Raw genomic sequence first — 19,982 nt, 5'->3', positions numbered from 1 at the left:
ATGCATCACATAACATGCCGAGTATGGTGCAAAAGCACTGAATTTAAATGCCTGCCTGTGTGAGGACGAGGAAGCAGAGCTCAGCACTGTTTGTGGGCTTTTCTCCTTGGAGGAAACTCACATCTAACACAGGTGATTTCTGCAAGTTATAGGCCACACCCCTTTGGTTCACGCATCTGGCTGCGTGATCTGAAAGTGCACAAGGCACGTAATCTCAGCTGGTTAAGTTCTATGAGATGAAAGTACAAAGTGGTCTCTAATGGGTTTTGTGGTTGCAAACCTGTGATCTAAAAGTTGATGATGACTTCTATAAGTCTGAAGAGGGAGACAAAGCTATTTCTAAGGCTTTGGGACTCCAACAAACAACAGTGAGAGCCATTATCCAGAAATGGATACCACCTTACTCCAAGTCAAGAGGGCAGAATGACAAACAAATACTGTATACCTCAGTTGTTTGAGTTAAGTTCAGTGTTCATGATGGAGTAAAAGGAAGGAGACTAGGAACAATGTCGTCCATAGGGGAGTTCCCGGGCTAAAACTACTGCTGACCAAGTAAAGTAACAAAGGCCTGTCTCACATTTACCGGAAAACATCTAAATAATCCCAGAGACATTTGGGAAAATGTTCTGTGGACATTTTTGAAACGTGTGCGTCCCTTTCATTGGTGGCTGGTGATAAAAAAAAAATAGTGTTTGTGTTGTGAGGGTTTGGGTGTGTACTAGAGATCAGGAATTGCAACACAACAAGGGGCACTTCTTAAAAATAAATCAGTCTGCTGTCACTTGCCCGTCATGACTTGGGTTTTGTTTTTGCGCTTTGGGCTGCTCATGTTTCCTCTCCATACATCTCATCTCAGCCATCACTCACCTTAATTAGTTCCACCTGCTGCTGCCGCTAATCAGACTCACCTGGATCACCTGTCGCTCTCCTTTCATATACCTGTCTCATTCAAGCTCCCAGTGGCAGAATGTTCCATCTCGTCCCGCTGCCTACGTTTGCTCTCTCCCAGTGCCTTGTCGCGCAGCCTGCTGTCCCTTTTTGACCCGTTCTCGCCCTGCCCTCACTAGTTTAACTAGTGCCTTTGTGCACCGCCTGGTAAAGGTTTCTCTTTGGGATTTCTGTGTCTCGCTCTGCCCACACTGGGAACGTGTCGGCGGCTTCTAGTCAAGTCTGGTTCTGCCTGCATCACCCGGTCAGCCTGCATCTGTCCGTTCCTGCCCTGGTAAATCATTCCTGCCTGGCTGTCTTTCCTGTCACCTACTTCCTTTCAAAATAAACATTTTCAACTCAAACTCTGTGTCCGGCTAAAGTATCGGGTTCCCGGCTTACACAGGGTCATTACACTTGCCTGCAGCTGGATTTTTAAGTCTGGTGGGTCTGACCTGAAATCCTTTATCTGCTATGCTTCCTCAAGCAATAGCCTTGTGAAGTTATTAATTTGTAAATAAATTACCATATTTTCCTTCGCTATGGCACTCTTCTCTGTCTTACTGTTGTTGTTGGTGTCTGACTATTCCATTTGTATGTTTAAAAACATTCGCACCCTCATACTGCATCGCTTAATGGCCATGTATATGACTTTGATTGACAGGTATCATAAATTAATCTGATTGGATGAAGAATGACACAAAAGTCGCTGATTGGTCACGGAGGCTGACAGCTGTGCCCCGAGGAGAGTCTTTAAATACCAGTTCCACCGGCTTGTGTTAGCAGCGCTGCACGGCTCTGCCCGTTTGTGTGTGTTTCAGGAGCAGTTTTTTTTTTTTCCTCTGAGAGCCAGCCCAGGTTCCTCCGGCTCTGCTGTAGAGCAGGGTCACACTGAGCTGACTCAAGAGCAGTTTTTAGTGAACTCACTGCTTTTCAGTGATTGGCTGAGGGGTGAGGATAAATTAGGTTTTTCTTCGAGGAAGTCCAGAGAAACTGAAGAGCTACAACATTAATGTTAATGACCATCAAAGTATCATTTTATTTTTTACAAATCATGAACCACACCTGAAGGAAAAAAAAAGATCACTTCAGCGGGGTGCTTTCGCAGAGGTGCCACACTGAAAGCTGCTGGAGATTGGTCAACGTCTGACGCTCTCTCTCCGCTGAGAAGAGCCGCCCGCAGTCTGGGAATTAGCGCAAATTCACACCTATAAAAATAATTTCATTGCGGTGAAAAATCTTTTAACATGTTCTCCGCACTCCCGTCATGGCTAAGGCAAAAGATCTCATAATGCTGTAAATTCTAACTCTGTGACTGCAAACAGCTGGAGGGAGCAGCGGTCGGCTTCAGCAGCAGTGGCCGCTATGCGGAGCTCGGACCCCAGGAAACCACTTAAAGAGGCCTAAAGCTTGTGGGCTAAACAGCTCATTTCCGTCTCCCCGCTTCTCTTTCAAACACACAGTTTCAAAGCAATCCCAGGAGGTATTTCCCTCTGTGCCAGCCGCACAGATATACCAAGTGGGGAAGAGCCGAGCTGGACTGAAACACGTAGGATCTGTGAAACTACACCTTAAGTAACCCACTAAAGGCCAACATGAAGTCACCATCCATCACGCTTATCCCTTGTGGGGTCTCAAGGGGTGCTGGTGCCTATCTCCAGCATTCAACGGGCAAGAGGCAAGGTACACCCTGGACAGGTCAACACAGAGACAAACAGGACAAACTTCATGCACACCTAAGGAGAATTTAGAGAGGCCAATTAACCTAACAGTCATGTTTTTGGACTGTGGGAGGAAGCCGGAGTACCTGGAGAGAACCCACGCTACCAAACTCCATGCAGAAAGACCCAGGGTTGGATTTGAACCCAAGAACTTCTTGCTGCAAGGCAACAGTGCTGCCCACTGCGCCACATGGAAGCCAAAAGTTTAAAAACATACATACACACTCATCTGTATAGTGTCCAATAGTATTTAAAAATGTTACAAAAACGCCTCAAATAGACCCAAAATTAAATGGGAAAGCTTAACAATCAGAAGTCAAGCCACATTGGAGAGATGTGATAATTCCTTTGCGTATTGTAATTCATGTTTAATGTGTCAACAGTTTTTTCCCTGCAATTTTAAACGACACGGCACCCATATAAAAGCAACAAAGCATTTCAACGCGTTGACAATGAAACATGATGTAGTATAATACCCTGGGGCTACTTGGTACAGTATTATTCACTGAATGCCAATTTAGTAATTCAAAATCAATTGTTTGTAATTAAAAGTGTCATTAGGCATTTAAAGGTATCTTTATTTTCTTATTAATCAGATTTTTTCTATTGCAGGATTTAATTCACCCCTTTTTTTGCCTTCAACCCTAAGGCAGTATCCCAGGTCAAACCCATAATTCAATCCTGCTGTCTTAAGTCAAACTAGGACTGGATCATCAATATTTGAGCAAAATAGTCCTAATGGCATTGTATTTTTATGTCTTTGTGTCAGAGGGAAAATTGAAAGCAACCATCTGGCTGCGCCTCTGACTTCAGTCTGTTGTGCTTTGAGGTTTGTCTCTCTCTCAAGAGTCTCTGAGCATTGATTAGTTGCCGTTGCGATTCGTGCAGATGTTGTGTTCATCTAGTGTGTATTCAGTATGTACTTTGTTTATTTTTGTCATGGAAGGTGCCATAGTCTTCAGATATGATCCTATTGTGTTACTAAGCAACAATCAGACTGAATAAATATGAAAGAGGTTTTGTTTACAGAGTAAACTGCCAGCTAATGTGCTTCAACAAGATACTTCTGATGTCACATCTGATTTAATTACAATGAGAAAACAACTCAACAACAACCAATGAATGAAACATCAAACCCTGATTGGTGTGATTTCACTATTACATTCAAAAGATTATTGGATATATTTGTTAATAAAATCAACAAAAAGTTAACAAGAAGCACTGCTCTGCAATTTTACTCTTGATCGTATTTCTTTCTGTCATATTTTGTCATATTTGCATGTTAGTTAACACCTGCACACAGCATTAGGACATTCAGTGTTCAGATTTTTAAACAAATACAAATGCAAAACAAAACACAAAGTTTAATGTCAATTTTAAAAAATGTAGATTGATGAAGTGATTCCTACAAAATATAATCTCAAAGTCAAAGATCCTATCACTCTGGGTAAGAAAATGTATATACTTTTTAGAATAAAGGATTTTATAGAAATATAAAAGATTCTGAATCAAATTTAAAGAAGAAACAGTATTTTTGAAAGTTCGTCTATCTTTTTTGACAAAGCAAATTCAACCAAAGTATTTTTATTTTGTCAAAACAAATATTTGCAACAATCCCTAAAAATTCCTAAAGTACACATACTCCAAAGTATTTTGTTGTGACTTATGTGATACGCTGACACAAAGTGGGGTATTATTGTGACCTGGAAGAAAAAGAGCACATTGTTTTCAAAAGATTTTGACAAATAAAATCTGAAAAGTGTGGTGTGCATTTGTATTTAGCACCTAAATCAGCGCATGCTTTTTCTGCAGGGAAAGCTGCAGGACTATCGGTGTGTGTTGCAGGTTCAGGTTTTGCCCATTTGTTTTCGCAAAACAGCTCAATGTCAGATTGGATTGCAAACATCTTTAAACAGCACATTTCAATGTAATTTAAAATTATATTTAGGTCTAGACATTCGTGGCATATTCTAATATAAATATCCACAAGCTGTCCTATTGGAGCTCTTGCTCTACGTTTTGGATCATTGTTCTGCTAGATGGTAAACCTCCTTCCCAGTCTCAAGTGTTTTGCAGCCCCTAACATGTTTTCTACCAGGATTACCCAGTAAATAGATGTTCATGTCAACTGACTAGCTTCTTTGTCCCTGCTAAACAAAAACATCCCCACCATGTTTCAGACTCGGGCCCTGCCGTCTTAGTTTAACACTACAAATAATTTAGCATTTATGCCAAAACGTCCAATCTTTGTCTCATCTGACCAGGGCAATTTCTCCCAAGTAGTTCTTCTGTTCCCTTCATTGGAAGTAGGACAATCCTGGACAGTCAGGAAGATGGACAGAGATGCAGGATGAGATGGATGAGGGCTGGAAGGAGAGAACGGGGACCTGAGATGGAAACAAACATTAAGTTTTAATGCTCTTCGTCAGAGCAAGTGGATGGAAGGACAAGCGGGCACACAGTGGTTGGAAACAGCGAGGGAGGGAGGGAAGAGTGATGAAGCAGGGAAGTGCAGAGAGGCAGAGGGAGGGGAGAGTGCACAGGAGACGTAAGGACACAGAAAAGAGGGAGGAGGGCGAGCTAGTGGAGGGCGGGAGGGTGGCAAAGAGGTCGTGTGTGTCGACAAGAGACAAGGATCAGGTCGCACTCCTGTTCATATTCCCCCCAGGATCAAAACATGGAACATGACGGTGAGTTTCCTCCTTGTATGAAAAAAAAAAGTACTTCCCTTTCTGCCTGTAAGTGTGTGTGTGTGTGTGTGTGTGTGTGGTGTCTTTGACATTATGACTGTTTCAAACTTACAAAAAAAGAACACTTCCTCTGCTATTTCCTCTATCATACTCAACTTCATTTATAGCTTATCTGTCAGTGATTGTTTTACATGTTAGACACACCCGGTGTAATCAAGGATTGGAGTCTCTGATTGTTTAGCATTACTAGCTGCTGTAAAAGATCACTTGACTGAGTGGTAGTCATCTGCCTGAAGCCTGTTTTTCTTGCACTGCGACACAGCGATACAGCACACTTTACGTATTTACCATTCACATGCTAATGTTTCAGCTAGATCATCTAGGAGCATTTCTTTCCTCTCCACCAGCCTTCTGTTGTGTTGTGAGAGCCAGATTTGCTGTTGACACTTCTAAAAGCCATGAAGAAATGATGATTGTGTGCTTCGTTTCAGATTACACTGCTTTGTAAGTCTGTAAACACGAAGATTATTAGCAATCGGGGGGGATGGAACTAATGGCATCTGATCTCAACAGAGAGAAGGAAGCATGTCAAGATTAATGACGCCTAACAAGGTTGGCTGGTATAGCCAACTCTGGTACGGCAGTGCATCAGCTGGAGTATCATTCAGCCAGAGTAGAGCTGCAGGCTAAATCAGGCCTGGGTCATCTAGTATAGTTTGATTACCGTTTACAGAGCTTCTCACAACATTATCAGTTGTTTAATAGGAAAAGGCTCTGCTGCTGTGTTTAAAGGGCAAACGGTCCACACTTACATATATTACTCCTTTGAACACCACAGTTTCCCAAAGTGTGCGTCTCACTCATGCAGCACTTCTCAGTATTAAAATTAGAACCTACTGTGGATGTAGTGTTTTCTTTTTTATATAATGAGTCATGAAAAAACATTGTCATAGACAGCACAACAGTACTATTTAAAGACAGACATTTGTGAAAGACATTTTCTTGAACTTAGAGAAAAGTTTTAGTGTACTTAAATGGTGCCGAGCAGATTCCCTCTGTGTAAAAAGTTTGGTGTTTTGTCAAAGAGGCGTGGGTTTGCCACAAAACAAATTGTTATGATTGCAAATTTGTGAATCACCATTTTTGCAAGGCAAAGCAGCCTCGGGGATCATTCCCGCACGCATATGTAAGTTTGAAGTGACTTTGCTATGAGCTCTATGGTAGGTCACAATCCTACATGTACAGTGGTGTGAATAGGTTGGTGCCATGTTACCCGGTAACATGGCACATGTAAGGTTTTGTCACACTAAAATGTTTCAGACCATAAAAGGTTTTTATGTCAAACAAGGATATTAAAACTAAATACAAAACATATTTCTCAAAAGTTTGTTTCATTAAAAGGGGGAAATCTGTTCAAATGGAGGAAGCTGTTCAAAAACAACATAGCCTTACCGTATGTGTCCTATTGCTAGATTATGATTAAACACAAATTGGGAAAGCTGAGTTACATTTCACAAGCCACACCAAGACCTGATTACTGCCAGACCTGCACAAACAACAAATTGCTTAAATAGAACCTGTCTGACAAAATAATATAGGCTGAAAGATCATGAAATGTCATGAAATGTCATGCTCCAATCAAAAGAAAGTCAAGAATAGATAAGAGACAAAGCCATCAGCATCTATCCAGTTGGAAAGGGTTACAAAGCAATTGCTTAGGCTCACTGGCTCTAGCAAATCCAGGTGAGCTTAAATACCATTGAAGAAACCATGAAACAGTGGTAGGGGTGAGAGATATGGACATTACATTTATTCACAATATATTGTGGTACTATTGTGATAATTATGAAAGTGGTAATAAAATACTTTTACCAGCTTCTTGGAGTCAGTGTAGACAGTGATGACAATACTTGATGACAGTTGTCGATCACAAGGGTGACATAGCCAATTATTAGGAATGGGAGGCAAAGCAATTTTTCCATAGGCTCAGCTTAGTTTGGATAACTTCTTGTAATGTTACTGGTTAATAAAGGACCCATGTGCAAAGACTGACAATGGCAAAAAAAACATAGGTTCTTTAATAATTAGCAGTGATTTCACAGAATTTACAGTGGAATCACAGGAAGAGCAGGAAATAGAGCACAAGTAGTGTAATGGGAGGAACCAGGAAAGTGGAATGAAAACCAGTGAGCTTCTATACTGAGGGAAAAGTGGAGAGTGCCCTTGCAGGTGCAGGTGCATTGATCAAGGGATTTTGAATAGCTGTTGAGGACAGCAAACAGGCAGACCAAGGGAAAGTGAATAATTAACATAGAAGAATCTAAACTGGAAACAAAGAAGCCACACACCGAGGGGAAAGGGTTTAACACTGATCTAAGAGAAATAAATCCCAACACACAAAGAACAGGAAAACAGCATAAACTAAGAAACTAAACACAAAAGAATGAGCTTATCTGACAACATCCTTCTAGCAATAATGAGCACAAAAAATAGCTGAATATGGCTACATCGTTTAAACAATAACTCAGAAGTGAGCAAAACACCACTGTAAACCAAAACACTCAGTGATGTTCTTTCCCTAGAAAATAGAGTCATCAGTTGAAAAATAGATTTTTTTATTCAGTCACGTAGTTTTTGTCAGAACTGGTTCAATGATCAGCAATATTTAAGTGCGACAAACCTCCCCTCACCAAAAAAAAAACCAAATGTTCTCTTGATGTGCTTTGTGTGGACTTCTTCTGTCATTTAGTCCCAGCATAATTTCAGCCTTTTTGTGGCTGTGTAATTATGATGGTTTACCAGCACAGCATGTTTACATTTATGCACTTCTAGGAGTGTTTTAACAAAAAGACTATTGGCCATCGCTGACAGCACCTTCACTTCTGCATTTAGAGACACTAAAGTTAGAAACAAAGCCACACCTTCAGCTTCAGTTATGCCACAAATGCAGCTGGGTTTGTGATATACGTCTCCATGTTGCCTGCATGCTTTCATAATTAATAGACACGTGAGTTCTGCTCTGGTAAAACAACATAACTTCAGATTGATCCACTTGTTTGACAGGTAGAAATCAGGCAGACATTCATACTTGCTTTATTTTTTTTAAATAACTTCCCCCGTGTTTCTCTGGGGACTCTCGTGTTGTTGTTTTTTTAAGATGGACTGTTTAACCGAAAGTCAGTTTAATTTTATGCAACTTTTATTGCACCTGCAACCCCGGGTTTAATGTGTGAGCTTCAGAGCCTTGTGTAAAACAGTTTGAGGCTTACTCAGCTCAACCAGACCATGGTGTGTGAGTAAAAGCTAGCTGGACTGAAGCCAAAGCTACCATTATCAACCACTGTTAGTCTACTTTAAAACAAACCCTGTTTAGGCCTGGAAAGGTGAGCCAACACCATCGAAACACAACTTAGTCAACATGGTCATGACAGCTATTTCTGCGACTGATAATGGCTAGCTCGTAAATGTGTGCAGATTCGACCCTATAAAGTTGGAGCATGCAGGTCCAGAAAGAAAAGATGTTCAGTCTCCATGTTTGGGTTTTACAGATATGTCTCACAACCTAATTTCATTTGCGCTATATTTGTAAATTTCTGCTTTTTTTTCCCCCCTTATGTTTACTATTGACCAAACTACACAGTGCAAATCTCTTTTCATGCCAGTGCTTCTCTGTGTATCTCAAGCTTGCTTTGTTCTGGCTTTCCTGTCTGGCAGGATGTCAACTATTGATTTACGCAGACAACATTTTAGCAGTGATGGCAGCTTATGGGTTGCGCCTAACGGAATACAACAAACAGGAGATAGGATTTCAGGCAAGCAGAGTGGAAGATGTGGAGAGGAAGAGAAAGAGAAGTCATTGCTTACTTTATTCTTGTATTAGAATACTGCACTGATGAGATCAACTAAAATGATTGGGAGTGTGTGAGATGGTCAGCAGGGAGATGAAGGTTTATTTTCAAAATTCGGAGGTAAACACTTTTTGATGTGCAGAGTTGAAGGGCGCGCAATAACAGAAGAACGTCTAACATTGAGGGATCCTCTTTATAAGTAGTGGCCTAAACAAAAGCACATGAAACAATGCAATTTATGTTTAATTGTGCAGCAAAGGTTCAACTGTGGAATTTTCACAATTTGTTTTACGTTACAATGACAATCTTTGTTTGTATGTTGTTAGGATTTTACTGGGCTGGACCAACAAAGAATAGTGCAGAATTGTGAAGTGGAAGAAAAATATATGTGCCTTTTATTTAAATGTTTTTGCACATCTAGGTACTGAACTTTTTTGCTCGTTCTTCTTTGCTAAACAGCTCCAGCTCAGTCTGTTTGAATGGAGTGTGAACGATTTTCCAATCCTTGCCACATATTCTCAGCTGGATCTAAGTCTAGACTTTAACAGGGCAATTTTTACACATGAATCTACTATATCTACCAACTAAATTATATTGTATTGCGTGCTTATGGTTGTTTTGCTGCTGGATGGTGAACCTTTGCCTCAGACAGTAAAGGTTGCCCCTTAACTGAACTCCAGCCATCCTCCAATGAACTTTGACCAGGATCAAAAAATTGCCTCTTTTTTTCTTCTTCCACTTCACAAGTATGCCCAGGAATATACTGTCCTAATATAGTCCTATTAAACTATATCAGGTTCCGGGGTGTATTGATACTTTTACAAGGCACTGTATTTAATAATTTAGTATTTGGTTTTAACCTACACCTATGCATTAGAGAATCATGGCCATATACATGTAACTGGGGTTAAATGGTTAGACGAAAGCAGTAAGTAACCTTAATGGATAAAGGTGGAAAGGGTTTTTTAGTCCTCTGAAAAGATGCTCCAGCAGATGAATTCATCAAAATTTTAAAGGGCAAAATGAGATGTCCTTTCCTGTTAGCACAACTCCTCCCATATTGATCTCGTCGATGTATCATGGAGAGCAGTTTTCCACTGGGGCTTGACTGTTGTAGAGATGAAATGAAAACCTTGTTCCAGTGTCTGCCTAAAAAAAACATAGGGACTTAAGCCTTAAATTTTCTTTTAGTCTGTGTGTCAGACTTTAGTTCGAAAATAGTCTTTGCTGAGTATTAGTGGCACCATCACTAAATACAAAAGCATGACTTGCAAATGGCGACACGACCCTACGGCATACAAAAAGAGTATTATACTTTTTAATTTATAACTTAATTTGATGGACCTCTGCACATAAAGGCATTTCATTGATACTCCTTCTCTAGTTCGCCTTTGCTCAGCTGGGACTCTGGTTCTTGTTGAGTCACACTTTACTGTTTTGACAGTTTGGGGGCTGAATCATGATCCCAGCGTGGCAATCTCTGAACACTGACTCTTAAAAGGTCACTCAGTTAGTAACTTCTCATACTCGAAACAGGACCAGCGAGTGTTTGGAGTGTGTTTGTTTCTGCTTTAGACTGAGCCTGTTGTGAAATTGCACATATGTCAGGCGGCATTGGGGGTATTGGACTATACCATGGAAGACACTGAGTTTAATAAATAAGTCAGAGAGAACAGAACCCTACTGAGGACATAGCACTTAAACAATTATTATCTCTTGTTCTGCTGAGGTTACTACTTAATATTTGATGACTTTCTTCCTTCCTTTTGGCCCCACTTCTCTGGCACCTCTTCTGTCTCTCCTTCGGCTGCTATGGTCTTTGAACTGTCAGGCTGCTTCAGGTGATCTCTGCTATTTAGGACCAGGACAATTAGGACCACCTTCCTGAAAGAAATACATATAAATGCACATATAAATACTGATACACAACTTGTAATATCTTTAATGTGCATTTCTCCAACATTGAAAGGAGTATATTTGTTGTGCTGGTCATTACAGGTTGCACACATTACAAGTAAAAGCATCATATTGATCCAGGGTAAATCTAGAGGGGCCTTTGTTCTGTGGCTGGTCAGAGCGTCACAAAGTTAGAAACCTGTACAGACGGTTTGAAGGAGAGTGATTATGCGTACAGTGCCAAGCACAATGCAGTCAGATCTACCCTAAAGCGATCAGGCTAATTTTGGCAGACCCATGAAACTGGACCGCACCATTAGCTACGTCTTCTGATAAACATGGTGGCTGTTTTTTTTTTTTTTTGACTGTGATAGATTGACTGTCAGAATGCCAAGAATGAAAACTTCTCACCACACCAGTTCAGTAATGTTGTCAGAGTCTGGTTGAGCTGCATTTTACATTTAAAAAGGTCATCAAAAAACATCTGGAATCTTCTCTCAATTTTGCAAATGTTGTACTTGGTCTGAGTCTGACATTGTGTTATTGGGGAATATTATTTTTATATAATTTTTTTTCTTTTAAGGAAGATGTGAACTGTAAAGTGCATTTGGAAAATGATGCAGCAGAAACTGTATCAGCAGTGAATATGTTTTACACAAACTGGAACCCTGAAACACACCAATTTGAATGCAAAACACGACAAGACATACACAGTATGCCAAAAGCGTATTCATACCTCTTGAACTTTTCCACATTATGCAACTATCATGATGTGTGATTGTGGAGCAGGATCCAAGTGCAGCCATGAACTTTGGGTAAACACGGAGATACAGTATTTACTGTATAAGAAATTACTCAGACTTATAAGGATTTATGAGGAAAACAGGACGAGGACAACAGGCAGAGTAACGAGAAGTCTAACGGGACAAGCCAGCATAGAGCAATGGCCAACAATTAATTTAAATACTGAGTGAAGTAAGGAGAATGACATTGGAAGCTGGTGTGATAATCAGAGGATAATGACAAGCAGCTGAGGCAGGAGGTATAAAGGCTGAGGGAAGGAGACTAATTAACACAACTAAAGCTGCATAGATAGAAAAACTATTGACCATGGGGAAAAGATATATATGTATAAGAAATTATTTTAAATGCACAAAGAACAAAACACAGGAATCCAAACACAAAGCCATGAACTAATATGGCAAGACCTAAATCAACAAAACAACAAGGAAATACTAAAAATGCAAAGATCAAAACTCATTTTGATTTTGACAGCAATGTTACAATCAAAAACACCAATTATTTTTTTTTTCAAATTCCAAAAAAAAAAAGGAAAAAAAAGAAAAAGAAAATGAAATGATCTTAAAATATCTTAACTTCAGTCAGATAGGTTGTTGAATCTGTGTCCAGACACAGATTCTTGATTGGATTTGGATTTTCACTGGGCCATTCTAACACATACATCTGCCTTGATCTAGACCAATCTGTTGTAGTTCTGGCTGTATGTTTAAAGAGGTTGTCCAGCAGGAAGTTGAACGTCCACACCAGCTTCAGGTCTCTAATAGGTATTTCCAAGATTGCCCTGTGTTTAGCTGCATCCAGCGTTCCTACCGAAGAAAAGCACACCAACAGCATTATGCTGCCACCACATACCACAATCAAATTTCCTCCACACAGTGTTTAGCATGTAAACTTAAAAGATCATTTTTGGTTTCTTCTGGCCAGAGCACTTTTTTCTTTATACCAGGGGTATAACATACATGGCCTTAGGAAAATACCAAGTGGGACTTCTTTTGGCTATCCTTCAATGATGGCTTCGTTCTTGACGCTCTTAAATAAGGACCCGACTTGCTGTATGCACAACTAACAGCTGTTCTGTTAAAAAAAGTATCTCACCAGAGCTGTGGATTGCCACAGCTCCTCCAGAGTTAGCAAGGGCCTCTTGGTGGCTTGTCAAATTTAGGATCCATTTAGTCAGACTGCCATGCCTTGCTACATTTGAAGTTTTGAGATACTGGTACACATATGTGGTTGCGTATATATCTGTATATATAGTTGTATATCTGTCTGTCTGTCTATATCTAACCCTTTTGCTCTGTTAAGTGCTTCCATCCTCCTGTTCTGTCTTTATCCTCCCACTTCCTCCAGGGCTTCCTGCATGTCCAATTATCCACTTCCATCTCATTCACTAATGGCCTTCTTATAAGGCTGTCGCAGTTACTCCCAAATTAAATTTTTGACAGGGCCCTGTTGTCAGACATGGCGATTAAACTAACTGATGATACTGTCACTGTAGGTGTATGCAGTACCTGTAGTGCACATATACAACACCACACATAATATGCACTGCTCATTTGATTCTGTTAATAAGCCAATGTTTGAAGTTCACAGGCTTTAAGAATATGTTTCCTTTTATGATTACATAAAACCTAAGACTAAGTTTTCCTCTCTCTTCTGACCTATGAGGCAAAAGATAGACAGACAATCCTGAGACTGGGAAAGCTTTTGTATTGAGCAACGTTATCATCTCCACTGGCCTTTTTTTCTCTCCGTTGACTTGAAATCAATTGCTTCTTATGAACTCTAGATGGCAGTCTTGATTTAGAGACGACTTCACTTCACTCTAACTTTTGCCGTACGATCCAGTCAAATGTATAAGAGTTTAACCTCTCGAGTTGTTTGATAATAGGATTTATGATTTTGCAAGTGGGGATTAGCAGTAGTAGGATTAGAGTTACAGTAAAATGTGCATCAAGCCCATGCAATGCTCTCTGGAGTCATGCAAATCTAGTCGTGTATGCATTTGTGTGTGTGGCGTGCTGATGGCTCTCTCCTGTCAGGCGGTGTTCTGCAAGGTTTCAGCTGACACCATGTTGACGCTGATGGCTAACGCCGTCCCTCATACGCACACAAACACATTCAGACACTATTGCCTTAGGCCAGTGGCAGAGATGCTTGGCTTGGTTCATAATAATAGTATTTCTATTATTAACCAGATATTACTATGGTATCCTTCTTTCATGCTGACAAATTGACAGATTTGCCTCTGTGTGACCCACAGCAGAGCTCAGCGCCATCCTCTACTCTCTTCTCTGAGCCGGCAGAACCTACTGTACTCATCTGAAGCCGCTGACCTTATCCCGACCATAAGCCTTTTTTGATTACTACGGACTAGCAAAGTGTTGCCCTATAAACATCTTTGAAGGGTTTTGGGCCAAAGTTCAATCACATTATTGCTCTTTGAAAGTCCATTCAAATGCATCTAGGGAAGGTTGGATTATTTTAGGTAAAGGCAGAGCAAAGCATGAATGTTCTACTACAAAAAAAAAAATCTCTGGTTAGGACAACACATGTGAGACCAGGTATTTACAACCACAGTACAGAAAGACACAGGATCTTCTTTCCAATTGTCTGATAATAAATCAGGCTAGACTACTGCTGTTTTAGCTCAGTTAGGAGTATCAAAATTATTTCTGTTAACTAAATCCCAGGATAATGAGAGAGACTTATTTTTTATAATTTTTCTTAAAGACAAAGGTTTACATGCCATGTCTTAAAACAATTTAGGAAAACCCAAACAGTGATGCCATAGCTTTTGTCATGTTTAGGACGAAAGACTGAGTGAGAGCAATTACAGAGGCAGACAGTTTAGTTAAAGTGTTTGTCAGGTTGTGGTTTGAACGAAATAAAGATGTTGGCGGTTTGAGGATCTTCCGGGCTCTGCTGGGAAAAATTAAAGAGGCTGATGAATAACTTGGGCTGGACTGGTGGAAATTGTGTAGGGAGGAAGAACTCACTGAGGAGGAGGCTTGGGTTTGGTCTGGGGGGAAGTGCTGTCCAGAGGTCCAGGCTGTCGGTACAGGTCTGGTTAGTTCTCTCCTGTCGGTTTGTTGGAGGGTGAACAGGCAGGTGAGCGCAGGCAGGAGGGCTGAGCGGATGAATGGTCCGAGGTCCTTCTCGGGTTCTCGGATGGTTTGCTGGGAGTTTCTCTCACACAAGTCCAGAGTCTGTGGTTCTTGGCAAGGTGTCTCTTTGGTTTGATCCAGGGTGCTAGGAGGAATAAAATGCAGGCTTGGTTAGGTTCAGGTTCAGGTTCAGGTTCAGGTTCAGGTTCAGGTTCAGGTTCAGGTTCACACGGTATCAAGGACTAGACAAGGAGTTGGTCTGTACCACACTGAAGCGTTAACGAACTGACGCCCGTCACGCCCTGCTGTGGAGAGAGAGGGAGAGAACCAGACCTGCACCTAGACCTCAGAGTATGACAGCTTTTCAATGTCATATATATATTGATTTACAACATATGAGTAAACTGAAGTCCTGTGAATGTATTTCAAGGCCACACATCAAATGCAACCGCTGCCTTGTGTTACTTCTTCTCAAAATCAAAAGAAATCTGGCCGCATTACAGGCAGAAAATTGTGAGCCTTACACTAGTTTTGTTCATTCGTTGGTGCAATTTCCAGCTGCCAGAGGGGGGCCACCTTCATCCATTCAAGCGTTTATATATGCAAATATAAACACCACGGGTGGAGATGACTTCTATGTACGAATAATGGACCCGTTTCGGTGCAAAATGTGGAAATCCACCCCAGAACGAAAGCAAAAGAACCGCGGAAGATGCTGGCTGAATCTGGTGAAAGAGTATTGTTATCTACAATAAATCAAGTCTCACTCCATGAAGAAGAGGCCATTAATCAGTGCAGCATAAAAATTATTACAGTGGGCCAATGCACTCCGGGAGAAAGACATTAAATCTTGGAAACACGCCCCTGAAAATAAACTGGAAATTTTTCGTCATAATGTCCATTGTTACGTTGGGAATAAAAAGGAAAAAGCTTTCGAATGTGAGGGCACCCTCCCAACTGTGAATTACAGGCATGGCAGCATCATGTGTGAGTGTTTTGCTGCTGGGGGAACTGGTGCATTTCACAAAACAGATGGACATCATGTGGAAATATTGAAGCAATATGTCAAGATATCAGCTGGAAAGATAAATATTGGTCATACAAAGGCGCAATAACCCAAAGTATGTGCAAAATCAGTCAGTTAGTTTAGTCAGAGGTCAAAGGACAATGACATCGGGGTTGTGAAGTGGCCAACACAAAGCCTCGATCTCAGTCCCGTGTGAAATTCTGTGGGCCGAGCTGCAAACCTGACTCAGTCGCACCAGTTCTGTCAGGAAGAACAGGCCAAAATTCCAGCAAGTCATCATTAGAAGCTTATGGAAGGATGCCCAAATTGACCCAAATCATAATGTTTAAAAGGCAATGCAGTCAAAAACAAATTAGGTTTTACTTAATGTTAAATTTTCCAATAAAGTAATAAAACAATTTTTTTTAATGCCTTGCATTTAGCAAATAAAAGTAATGTTGGAAATCCTAACTGCCCTCAACCAGGAAATGTTTAGTCTGATTTCATGTCAGTAAGTGAGAAGGGGTCCATACGGCGTGCATAAACATCTAATTTCAACTGAATACGTGTGCAAACGCAACACTGATCCATTTATTCGTGGGCAGGGTTTTATTTTCGTGACATCTAATTTTATCCGGCAGTGACCGGAACAGGGGTCCAGGTCTTCCCAGAGGTCAGTGAGTACATTTTAGCCTCTGGTATGATTGATGGGGGGAGGAGGGGGGTTACAGTTTGGTCAAAGAAGAGGTTTCTAATCAAAGTTGTAGGTATGGCTAGTAGACAGTTGTTGAAGCTCAGAGTTTTGCTGCAAAGAAACTTCAAAGCCTGATGTTGAGTTCAGAAACCTCTAGGATAGATCTGTGCAATTAACACAGTGTCAGCAGGAGAACGTTCTTTCTCTTCATAAGGCATCAAATAATGGGTTTATTTAATTTGCTACATAGTTTTTGTGTCTTGGGTGTAGGGGACATTTAACTAGTAAATTCTAACTAGCTTCTGGGAATAAAATGGGCAAATATACACCTTTTAAAAGAAATTGTTTTTTTCCCCATCAATACTTTCCTGCTTTCCTACTAGGAAAAAGCACACCCACAGCATGTTGCTGCCAACATGAGTCACAGAGAGGATGGTGTGTTCAGGGAATGTGAGGAGTTAGTTTTTCCCCTTTTGCCAGTAGCCCAGAAGGTCCATTTTTGGTTTGGCCTAGCGAGAGCACATTCTTCCAAAAGTAGATAAGATAAACTTTACCATCCCCAAAGGGGGGAATTCATTCGTTTCAGTGGCCAGAGGGGTTAAAGGTGATGCTCTAGTAATGTAATTTTATTGAAGATTAATAGATAATAGAAAAAATAGAATAGAATAATCATGAATAAAAAGTGGGAAATATAAACACAATCTAGTAAAGATGAATATCTATATTGTTTACAGACTGTAAAATGATAAACAAGTTAAAATAATTTGAAAATTCTGAAAGGAATTACAAATATTTGCAGAAAAATATACATAAATATACACTCTAGACAAGATACAATATGAAGCCATATGCATAAAAGGTAGATCTAAAAAAGGTGACAAAGTATTTTCAAAGTATTTTCTGTATTGTACATGATGATGTCAGTAGCCTAAACCGTCGTCTAGAAGTTTGCTTGTGTGATCCTCTCTGGCTTTTAATTGCTGCAGGGAACGCTTCTCACTTTCCAGGCTGATACTGAGACAGACGTAAGAAGCAGAGAAAAGGACGTATTGATATGATTGGCAATGCAATTCAAAGTCTAACTCGTCGCACCATGATCCCGAAATGTATCTACCAACACTCCTCAATTCTCCTCCCAGAGCTGTGTGGACAGAGGCGCTGCTGCTCCTCTGTCCAGTTCAGTTTTCTTCACCTTTTTTCTTCCCTTTTATTTCAGTCCTTCTGCTTTATACAAGCAGGTAATCCCAATAAAATGCTGACAGGCGAGTGCACATTAATATCCAATAGATGAAGTAGGAAAATGACCAGTAGGGAGAGTAAACAGTACAAGTAAATCAAAAATGATGACGAGGATGTAAGTAAGGTGTGTTCAGACATTTTGATCCTGTATGACTATTATTTAATGTCGCTAGGTTTCATCATCGTTACACACATTTCTTAATCCATTCTAATCGGTTAATGTCTCCCCATTGATCACTAGGAGCGCAGTTGTGTTGTTTTCCTGTTTGCTTCTTGCATGAACCAATCACAGGTCTTAGAAGACAGCATCACACCTAGCAACGGGGTCAACCACACCTCACTAAGACAAACTGTCTGACTCACTCTTAAGCTGAGACTCCTTGGCAGGGATTCTTAGACTAACTAGTCTTTGTGAATGGAGAGATTCTCCAATCTGAGCTCCGGATCTCTGCAGCACCTTCAGGGTTGGACTCCTGGCTTTTCTAATTAATGCCATTTTTTTTAGCTAAATAATATTATTTTAAATGATCTTTTGAGCCTCCATTGTATTTCTTTTGTTACGTTTTAAAACAAAGAAAAACGTAAAACGTTTTGAAAAAAGAGGATAGGTATATTTTCTTTCCATGTATATTGACGTTTGTTGCACATTCATTGCAAGCTAAATAACGACAAGCAAAATAGATGTAAAAATATATATATTGCTGGTATGTTTAGTGTCGTTCTGTTATGGAAATTCAATGCAGTTATTCCATGAAAAAACTGAGTTGTCATCTATAATATCTATTACCTATTATTTGAAAAAAACATACGTCTGTTGTTTCTTTAGCCAATGAGCCATTGTGGGAGGTCCAACGAGCCACTTGTGGCTCTGGCGCCGTAGGTTGCGGACCCCTGGTTGGGGCAGTCATGTTGGGTTTATTCCAAAATACTTAAAAAACAAAACAACTGGACTTTTTTTTTCAAAGTTCCAAGACATTTCGCTTCCTATCCAGAAAGCTTTCTCAATTCAAAATGTCTGGAGTAACATTTTGAATTGTAATGGGGAGTCGTTAAGGTCGTCATACTAAGGGGGTGGACCTGTTTCGGTTCAATTTGCATGTTATCTACACCATTACAAGGCCTGTTGGGCAGTACTATACTGCTTGCTACTCCACACTACTCCAGACATTTTGAATTGAGAAAGCTTTCTGGATAGGAAGCGAAAAGTCTTCAAACTTCGGAAAAAAGTCCAGTTGTTTGTTTTTTAACTTTTTTGGAATGACCATGACCTGGATGACTGAGGATCTTCACCAGCATGTTAGGTTTACAGTCCTGCCATTCTAGTTTTCCAAGACAGACGAGCCAGAGAAGTGCTTGTGTGGATTTAATTTGTGGGTGCAGGAGCAAATGGCGACATTTTATGTATTTTTTTTTTTAGTTTAGTTTTGTACCAAAATCCAAACAGAACTATGAGCACCCGAGCAGAGCTCCTGGTCGGAGCCGCCGTGCCGCACGGCTGGCAGCGAGCGTAAACTAACGGCCGGACGCGGAGTGAACAGCCGCTCACAGGACGACGTGGTGGGAGGGGACGTGACGACGTCACAGCGACCCACTCTCAGCGAGTTGGTTGACGCGTGAGGCAAGTTTCCTGCGCCTCGGCCATCACCGTGAGAAACTTCTTGCGCTGACATGAAGGCGCTCGGCGGCTGCGGACGGACCTCATGCGGGGATAGGAAGCCGTGATAGCGGGTTCGGGTGGAGGAACCCGGTCCGGCCCGGCCCGCTGCTGGAGCAGAATATGGGTCAGACCGCTGTGTCTGCCGTGTCCCAGTCAGCGAGCGGTGAGTGCGTGATGTCAGTCAGCCTTCCTCTTGTTTCTCACTCACACACCATCCGCTATCTTTACCCAGGAAGTCTGCGCTTTTCTCGCTCTCTTTGTTTAACTTTAGTTTTTTTTTTTTTCCTTACGCAAACAGCTCCGACAGACGCGCTGAGAGAGCTGAACGCGTTGAAGCTAATCTGGCTAACTTGCAGTCCTCCTGGCATTTTTCTCTCTACGCGGGCTGTGCGTCTCTAA

At 40.9% G+C, this 19,982-nt stretch overlaps 1 protein-coding gene across 4 annotated transcripts in view; it reads left to right on the top strand.

The window, feature by feature from the left end:
- Window positions 1–19,982, top strand: part of phactr2 (phosphatase and actin regulator 2) — a 73,652-nt gene that overhangs the window by 11,491 nt on the left and 42,179 nt on the right. The window contains exon 1 of one of the 4 annotated variants that reach the window (XM_012864993.3): window positions 5,238–5,338. The exons of 2 other annotated variants lie outside the window; for them this stretch is intronic. In XM_012864993.3, the coding sequence (XP_012720447.2) occupies window positions 5,326–5,338 (13 nt within the window). In that variant the 5' untranslated portion in view covers window positions 5,238–5,325. Of the gene's footprint in view, window positions 1–5,237; window positions 5,339–19,506; window positions 19,747–19,982 lie in introns of those variants that run through there. One more of the 4 variants, XM_012864992.3, reaches the window with a different exon arrangement.

Source organism: Fundulus heteroclitus, chromosome 22 (assembly GCF_011125445.2).
Source record: "Fundulus heteroclitus isolate FHET01 chromosome 22, MU-UCD_Fhet_4.1, whole genome shotgun sequence".
In the NCBI taxonomy this organism is placed as follows: Eukaryota; Metazoa; Chordata; class Actinopteri; order Cyprinodontiformes; family Fundulidae; genus Fundulus; species Fundulus heteroclitus.
The sequence above is the reverse complement of the archived record's forward strand: the minus strand, read 5'-3'. Positions and strand labels throughout refer to the sequence as shown.